Genomic DNA, 9,536 nt, shown 5'->3' with positions numbered 1-9,536 from the left:
AGCTAGCCTGGCTCTGTCCAAATGCAACAAAATCTGCCTACAAGCACCTCTAAAGCTCACTAATAAACACATATCTTCTTTGTTTAATCTGTACAAAAACCGAAGTGCAAAAATAAATATTTGCCATTTCATGAGAGAATTAAGTGCCATGCTGTTTCTTGGCGGGGAGCAGTTGCCAGGCGATGGGGAGAGACTCCTGACCAAGCAAAAACAAACAAGATATAATATGTTAAGTAATGAGGTGCTGGTAGGCGGATTTTCTAAACTTTTGACAGAGCCAGGCTAGCTGCTTCCCCGTTTTTCAGTTTTTACACTAAACTAAGCTAACTGTCTCTGACTGTAGTTTCATATTTAATGGCCAGACATGAGAGTGGTATCAATCATCTCATCTAAATCTCGGCAAGAAAGTGAATAAGCATAGTTCCCAAAATGTGAGACAATTTTTTAAGCTGGTAAATGTGACCACTGATTCTGGTACACAAGCCAAAATAGGCATGTGCTCATATTATGCTGATTACTAGCTAAAACCAGCTGCTTCCAAGATAACCAGCTTGGCTAATATAGGCTCTTTTGTCACCCTGTATAACCACATCCCAGTCAAATATTACCAAGTAATAAACCATATAGAAAAGCCATACATTTGCATACATGATCAGTAATACCCAAGGGCTAGGGGCCTCCACAATGGCAGCCAGAGTGTGTGTTACATCACCTGAAAGCCCACTACAAATGAGAAGAATGACATTCCTCATCTCTGTTGAATCCTCTCTTTTGTCTTTCAGAGCTGAGCCTGTTAAACAGACTCAGTTTGACTGGAGTGTCATTAGACTTCACAGACAGTCCTGGAAGCTGACAGGAGGCACTGTGGGAATCCATGGCGGGCAGAGTGGGATTAAATATTTTAAACAGTGTGTGACATTTTCAAATTCCCATTGCCATGGTCACTCCTGACCCGCGAGGTACCACCCGTCTCACTGTTTTCATCCTCGTCGTCCACATCCAGCTGTTCGTCTTTCTTCTTGATGTAGCGCTCATACAGCACCATAATGACGCCCATCACCCAGGCCGACACGGTGCCAGCAGCAAAGATGACAAAGCCGATGACAACAAAGAAAAGGTAGTCCAAGGAGCCCAGAGTCTGGTGACATAACGTTCGTAGCTGGATGCCCACTTCACCCAGACGACGGCCCTGCATGTCAGCAGGTGAGCCACACACCGTCTGGCCCTCATCTGTCACACAGACACACACCAAGAGGGAATGATTAAGGATTAATCATAGGACAATAGAATATAATACATCAACATATTTGGTTGGGAAATATGTTGTAAAAATTTTAACACTGAAGTGCACTGGAGACAAAAATTTATTTTCCCTCTTTTCTCATATATCGGAATTCCCGGCTGGTAATGTTATAACAAACAACATACGATAAACAGGTCAACTGTCCTGGAGTGGCATCATTCAGACTATTGAGTCATCTTGTTCTGAACTGGATGTGCAGGTTTGCATTTCTTTCATGACATCAATCCAGGACAGTGACATTCTTAATGCACATAACTGTCCCTTACAAAAAACAGTCGCAAGTAAAATTGCATTAGGTCTTTGTCTATAAAATGTTGTTTTTGTTTAGTAAAGCAGGACACATGCATACACAATTAATTTTAAAGACCTCTGAAAAGTTGGTTTAAAGTCTTACTTGTTTTTCTATTCCATTAAATATTCATGACAAAATAAGCAACTATCAAAGTTAAAGTTTGGGAAAAAACAGAGAGTTTAATACTCAAAAACTCAGCTAATCTGCTTCATCATGTCTTCGGTTAACACTAACGGCAACATAACCCCACAACTGACAACTTATTAAGACTCAAATGCTGACAAACTCTGATTGGTGCACAGAAGTTCGTGACATCATCTTGTTCCAACTAAGCTCCGCCCAACTCAAACCAGTGAGAAAACCAAGGACAAAAATACAAATACAGAAAGCTTTCATGTGAAATAAATAAAACTGTAACTTTGGAAGAAATGTGTCCATATACAACCCTGTCACTCAGAGAAAGAAGCTGATTGAGAAAATATATTTTCAGGGCCTTTAAAGTGCATTTAACTGCTGCTCTCCTGTGCAAATGAGTAAATTTACTTACATACAGCAGACATATATACAGCCTTGGCATATAATTATCATATGATTTAAAGAATCCTTTGATGCTATGAGAGCCATAACAAAATTCACAACTAACTTAGCAAGGAAAATATTATACTTATACACAAAGCACCTTGTTAAATAATTCAAGCATATAACTTTATATCGTTTTGTAAATGGCAGCAAACTGAGCTGAAGATATCTATAATATATTCAAGTTTACAAAGCTAAAAGACAAAAATGCAGAAAACTGCACTAGTATAACAATGTTTTTTTGCTTTCTTTATCTGAAAACTACAAGGCTTCGGGAGCTTCCCGTGTACTGGAGTCTTGAGTTGGTGCAGTATTAAATTACAAAAAAAAAATCATGGATGAATTATTCAAACTCCTTTCTCCCCCCACAGGATTAGAGAGTGACTTGGGCCTCTGTGTCTGCCTGAAACCACAGATAATAAGCGTTCTCATCATCAGGTATGACTAAGACCTTGCTGAAATCCCCAAATCCTAATAAAAATGTTGAGTTCCTTCTATGTCAGAAAAATACAGTAGATGGATACAGTTTTAAAAGGCCTATCAGTCGAAATTAAATACGCCACATGATGGCTGTTGAGCTCTGCAGCAGCTGACAAGAGAGGCCTTTTTTCAGAAAATAATCCTGAAAGCTGGCTGTTACTGTGAGCAGATACACAGCACAACACAACAGTGTGTTGCCATCTCCATACGGCCACTGTTTTTAATTGGCTTCTGTTTTTTCAAAGCTTTTGTGCTAGGGGGGAATTCCCACTGGGAGAGATCAAAAGACTTGGAAGTTTCTGCACAGGGAACAGTTTTCTGTAACCCTATTTCTACACCACCAGCCTTAAAATACGCATTCTCATTTTGCTGGCATATGAAAATGTGGTTTGTGAATACATATAGACCTAATGAACACTTGAAAATGTGTAGAATCTGCATGGAGACATGCTGCTTTGACTCTCTTGATATTTTGAGAAAAGATGGACCATCGCAGAGTAATTGTACACTTATTGTATTACATAGTTAAAATCTTACATGAATAATCCATTAATATTGTAATGGTGTTATAGATATGACGTTGTTGTTTTACTCACCTTCTGAGTGTTTGATGTTAATTGTATAGAATTGTATAAAGTTTCACGGATTCTTGTTTCTTGCAACGACTGCAAAGGCACGCACACTCTCGCTGCCCAAAAAACATCCTTTAGATCAGCGGTTCCCAAACTTTTTCATCTGAACTTTCAGATGAACTTGAGTAGCCCTTTGTTGACTCTTAGCTAACTAGTTTTCATGCACTCTCAGTAGCAACACGTGGTGTTAATGTGTTATAACTGACTGGTGGGAGGTGTGATTTGACAGAGTGTGAGAGGGATCATGCTGTAGCTTTCAATCAAATCACTTGACGAGTTCATTTCATAGGATGACTGAAATATACCTTTTCCTAACATTTTATTCACTCAGTGCATAAATTTCCGTTCTTATCCATATAAGCTATTCTGTGGCTCACAGATCTGAAAACGAGCGCGCAGCTGAAGAACATGAGGAGCTTCTCTAAGCTCTATCTACCACAGAGAATTCAAAGCCTATGATCCTCTCAAAGGCTGTTGCTGTGCACTGTTCACACAATATGCTGTTAGACTCTATAACAAACATCCATGCATGCACGCACTCACACATGCACATTCTCTTAACATACGTATATACACAGACATGCACAACCCTCTCCACGAGAGTTATCTTTCCCATCTTCTATCTCTGTCCTTGCAGAGTCTGCTAATGTGTGTGTGCACTTGTCCATGTGTGTGTGTGTGCCTGACAGCTAGGAAGGAAACCCTTCTGGCTTCACCCCCCCCAACCCCTCCTAACCCCCAAAGAAACTGCCATCAAAGGAGAGGGCTTTCCCTCCCTCCTTCTCCCATCCATACTCTGCTCTATTTCTAGACCCGCTCCTTATATAACAGCTGAGAGTGCTAATCTAGCCAGGAAGGCGAGACAGAGGAGAATCTGTTGGTTCCTTCCTGAAAGCGCCCTCTCTCTGTCTCTCTCTCTCTCTCTCGCTCACTCGCTTGCTATTGATGCGTTTCCTAAACCGAGGAGACAAGCGAGCCGTTTTGCATGAACCAGGTGAGACCCAGACGAGAAATAACAAGGCTTCGGAGACAGAGCTCACAGCCGAAACGCAGTCGTCTCCAAAATGTTATCCTTCTGTTCCCCCCCCTCAAGCACTAAAAGTGTGCTTTATCTGTGTTTGTGTGTCTAAATGCGTGAATCAGTGAATGTGTATTTGTGATTTTGTATGCATGTGTGTGTGTGTGTGAGTGACTTTCCACATGCTTTAGGAGACAAAGTACTCAGTTTAAGAGAGAATGAGGTATTGCCTGTGCTGTCTGCTTGAAAGAGATGGAAAGACTGTGTGTATACATAACAGAGGTAGAGAATGTGTGTGTATCTATGTGTCTGCCTTCTGCCTTGCTGGCAGCTGTCACTGGAAGAGGCTCCACTCCAAATTAAAAGCTAGAAAAAAGGCACTGAGCAGCAGGAAAATAGGACAGCTCTTGCAGGACTCGTTTTGGAGTCGGCCTAAACTGCACAGGGACCGTGGTGAACTATAGTGTGAGTGTGTGTGTGGGAGAGAGAAGCAGGGGATGCCTTTTTAGTGAGTGTGGCGGGTGTATTATAGCTATGGTGTTAGAATTATGATTGGCCTCTTGTTCAGTAAGACACACTATAAATAGCAGCTGCCCTTTTGCATAGTGACACATCCACACCAAAGCATGAGCATAATAACTCACAGTAAGAAAGACTGTTGAATATCAGACACATCTATCAGCTTGACAGTAATAAAACAAAGGGGGGATCGATATTTGATGGTGCAACTATGATCCATTAATCACATCTGCAGCACAGTATCCCAACAGCTGGATATAATAGAGATTGATTAGTCATTTCAAGATAAAAGACTCTCTTGTTTTCCTCCCAAACTGGAGAACGCAGCGCTGAATTAATGAACAAAGTTGCCAGAAATCAAATGGCTCCCTGCCTTCTTTCACCCTCTTTGCTATTTGATAGTCTGAATGCTGTCACGCTCCACTGCCGTCACCTGCGTCTCATCCCACTGAGAGCTGAGAAAGGGGTGAACTTTGCAGACTTCACCAAACTGCATGATGGTTACATATGTGTATATGTGGCATACATACAACAACATGTTTTTGACGCACTGTATCTAGAACTGTGTGGCATGATATTATCTGTTGTGTGTGTGTGCTCAGAGGTGCAGTCTGACATGACTGGAGTTTTTAAGCAACATGATGTGAGGGAATTCCAGCAGTGAGGGCGCTGCATGTGCTTGAAAAGAGCATGAATTCATTCCTTTTCAGGGGTCTGAGGGAGACTTTTACTGCCTTTTTGTTAAGAATCACTTTTGCTATTATTTTTCTTTTTTTTCAGTAAGTACTCCTCCCTTTTCTCTTTACGTGTTTAATTGGTACCACCTTTTCTTTGTTAAGGGTCTATATAGGCTTTATAAATGGTTAGGAGGAAGCTGCAGTCTACTGTGTTAACTGGTTAATGCTAATTTCATTGAAAATGTATTTGGGAATATTCAGCACTAAAGCACAATAGCAAGTGACATGATGAGGTCCTTAAAGTTGGTCCTGCTTTTTTGTAATCTTGAGGCCCTGTCTTGAAGAGGGCCCCTGTGTCAAAATGCAGTTGAAAGACCTTTATTATTTCAGTTTTGCTCTTATGTGTTTCATATTCCAAAATGAAAGTGTTCAATCAGTTTACATTGCATTACAACGATATACAGTCCACAGAGAATGGGAGGAAAGGGGGTCAACAGGGGCCTAGTAGTTCATTTTTACCCCGGGGCCCTTTACAGGTTAATCCAGCAAGAAGGATTTTTCACAACCTGGCAACTGAAAATTTAGTCTTATTAATGGCTTATACCTGATATATAAAGCATTAGAAAATGATTTATCAACCATTTATAACACAGTTACAGATTATAAGCCCTTTATAAAGGGGGCCTTATCAGAAAGTGGTACCATACATTTTTTTATCTGCTATTTAAGTGTCTGCTTTCTCTTTCATAACTATTTCTAAGATGTTCCCAATTCATATAAAATACTTATAGCTGCATTTCTTGTATGAAAGATAAAGAGGTTTTCATCTTTTCATGGGATACAGATTTATTGAGGGCAGCCACCAGCAAAAGGCCAATAGTTTACATAACCGGGCATTACCTAATGATTAATAACTGGAGCACAGCAGCTCTTATATGTGATTGGCTCTCTGGGGCCTATTCACTTGATACTAAGTGTGTGATTATGTCACCTTATATGACATTAGAATAGAATAGATAATTGATAAAACCTTGGAACTTGAAGCCCTCCAGGTGAACCCACAGGCACAGGTCTTCGTTGTCGCACTCGCAGCTCCACGGGTTCCCGCTGAGCCCCATCGAGCGCAGGGCGGGCAGCGCGATCAGGGAGGTGATGTTGAGGACCGTCAGGTTGTTCCGACTCACATCTAGCACCTGGAGAGCCGCGTTTTCCGCAAAAGCTTCCGGGTGAATCTCCGAGAGCCCCGGGTTGTCGGTCATCCTCAGCATCACCAGGCTCGTCAAGGGGCCGAACGTCCTGTCCTCGATCCGGGTCAAGGTGTTGAAGGAGAGGTCCAGGTAGGCCAGCTTCCGTAGATTCCCAAACGTGGACTCGGATATCTCCGTCAGGGAGTTGTTGCTGCAGTCCAGGTACACCAGATCGGAGAGGTAGTTGAGCGCGAGCGGCGGCAGCTCTACGATGCGGTTGTTGGAGATGATGAGCTGCCGCGTGGCCAGCGGCAAGTTGACCGGGAAGGTGGTCAGGTGCTGCCCAGCGCATTGAACCACCAGCTGGTCATCACACACACACCTGTCCGGGCAGCCCGAAGAGAGCACCGGGGATGTGTTCACCCCCGTGGTGAAGAGGAGCAGAACTACGAGCCGCAAGGGTTGCGCGCTTGGCTGCGGGGCAAGACGCATGACACCGCCGAGGGCTTCATCCACCCCGTTTGGAGAGAGTCAGACGCAGTCACATTCTTCATTGATAGCCTACATCCTCACCAAATTGTTTGTCCCAGAAATGGTTTCCATAGAGGTTAAACCCCAACGCTTGCCCGTGGCTACCTCTTGCGCGTAATGTCTCAGTTCATCCTGTCGTTGGTTCTGGATCCAGCGCGCATCCACTGTCTGGAACTTGACAACGAGATGCCTTCATGCTGTTTCACATTTAATTGATTTATCGGGTTTCTTCCATTAGAACACATCTATTCACACATTGTAAAAGCTCACAACGTCCTCTCATGCTGCGCTGCTTGCAATGATCACGGTCAGTTGTTCCACAACATGTTTGCCATCGTCTCGCTTTCCGAAACTGAATCCTCATGGGGGTGGGGGGTGCGTTGTGGAGTGATCTCAGGCTTTGGAGTCCGAGTGCATGTGTGTGTGTGTGTGTGGTGGGGGTAATAGAAGTTGCATCCATATAAGATAATAATGTGTGTCTGTGTATGTCAATATCTGTTTGTGGGCATGTATGAATGTATGTTGGATACTTTTTTATCAGCCTGCCTCAGGTGTGTGTGTGTGTGTGTGTGTGTGTGTGTGTGTGTGTGTGTGTGTGTGTGTGTGTGGAGGTGGAACAAAAAGCAGGTGCACCTGACACCTGGAATGCATATTGTATGTGATCAGATCACATGGGTTTTTAGGCTTTCTAAAAAAAAGAGAGTGGGGCAATGATAATAATGTTTTGAGAGCTGTCAGCCTATCTACACCACTCAGACCTCCATGTACAATGAAGTGTTTACAATAATGACATATCAGCCATAGGCAACCATCCCCCCAAATTCAAACTATACCCAGTCTACCCAGCCAGCAGATGGGATGAGATGAGATGGGACAAGGTGGTCTCAGGCAGCAGTTGTTTTTCCTCCTCTCTCCAGTCTCAGTATGAGTCCTGAATCTATTCTTGGTTCTCTGTGTAGGTGTTGAAGTGCTGAATCAGACTCAGCATGATGGAGGAGGAGGTGGACAGATGTGCCGCTGACAGTCCGTGAAAGAAACCACCCCGAGTCGACAGTCAACAACCCGCTGCACACTGACCACGCTCACTCACACACATCCACAAAATGAAGTTTACGCTTTTTCCTGTACTGTAGGCCTGATTATTCCCAGACATATATATACCGAAACCTAAAACCTAATGATTTTTCACACTTACCTTCCTCTGGACTGAACTAATCCACACAGCTGTTTTGTGTCAAGGATATTCAGTGGCTTTATGAGGACATCTAGTGACGAATACTTGCTAATGTTCTACACAGTGAGCAGCTGTCGTTCAACAATCTTCTTATATAATTTCTTTTCTCATGCATGGTTTGCAGCTTGACTGGTAATTACCCAAGACCCATCCTTAGGACTATCCAAATGTATCTACATTATTTCTGATGACACATCAATTTATTCTTCATCCTCTGAACAAGCAGTTGCCCACTCATAACTCAGGCTGTTCAGTCAAACACTGTTCAAACCCAAAGAGCTTTTATTTTAAATTCTGGAGGAGATCCCAAAGTTTCCAAAGATACCAAATATGTGAATAAAATGGTGCTGAAGACATCTAGAATGTTTCCATTTGATGGAATGGTGCTGCCATAAAAATACGGAGTCTTAGGCTTGAGTATTTCACAAAAAAATCATACAGCTTAATTGAGGAGTTGGAACAATATGATTCTATCAGCCTGGGCAGAGGAAGAAGATTTTAACAGACTTGAAAACCTTCTAAAAAACAGACAAACTCATCTACATAACCAACTAGGTTGGTCCGGACAGCAGCCAGAACTTTGAATACAGGCAGTAAAACCAGTTCTGGCTGAATAACTGAACAATTGTTTGTTTTTGTAATCCCTTGGCTTCGAGCACGTCAGTCACGTTTTACCGTAGTTGCAAGGAATTGTCTCCCATATTTATCTCTATGGTTAATCTGCATTCATAAAACCTGTTTTGGTTCTAACAACCACCGACATGATGGTTGACCCACTTCTAACAAGTGTCCGTATGTTATAGGTCACACAAAGACAAAAAAGACATCATCACTAGAGCACCTGATTGCTGTTGGAGTGACATGGCAAAATTATGTCCATCAATCTATGGCAATTCTGAGATTACATTGGCTTCCAGCTATAAGAATAATATAATATAATATAGTAGAATTTAGTATAATATAATATAATTTAATAAATATAATATGGCCATGTCTATAGTGATTGAGTTCAATTCCATGTCAGCAGCTCGTGCAGCAGTGAGTCTGGGTCTGCTGAACAAGAGACACCACTAACAGTGGTTTG

At 42.3% G+C, this 9,536-nt stretch overlaps 1 protein-coding gene across 1 annotated transcript; it reads right to left on the bottom strand.

The window, feature by feature from the left end:
- On the bottom strand, window positions 1-8,136 carry LOC122887559 (leucine-rich repeat-containing protein 52-like). The gene is made up of 2 exons (XM_044220886.1): window positions 6,531-8,136; window positions 1-1,230 (listed from the first exon to the last, which is right to left on the bottom strand). Exons 1-2 carry the CDS (start codon window positions 7,177-7,179, stop codon window positions 902-904), a joined length of 978 nt encoding a protein of 325 aa, XP_044076821.1. The 5' UTR covers window positions 7,180-8,136; the 3' UTR covers window positions 1-901.
- Window positions 8,137-9,536: the final 1,400 nt, after the last annotated feature.

Source organism: Siniperca chuatsi, linkage group LG13, assembly GCF_020085105.1.
Source record: "Siniperca chuatsi isolate FFG_IHB_CAS linkage group LG13, ASM2008510v1, whole genome shotgun sequence".
NCBI classification, from domain to species: domain Eukaryota; kingdom Metazoa; phylum Chordata; class Actinopteri; order Centrarchiformes; family Sinipercidae; genus Siniperca; species Siniperca chuatsi.
Note: the sequence above shows the minus strand (reverse complement) of the source record. Positions and strands in the feature narration are given on the sequence as shown.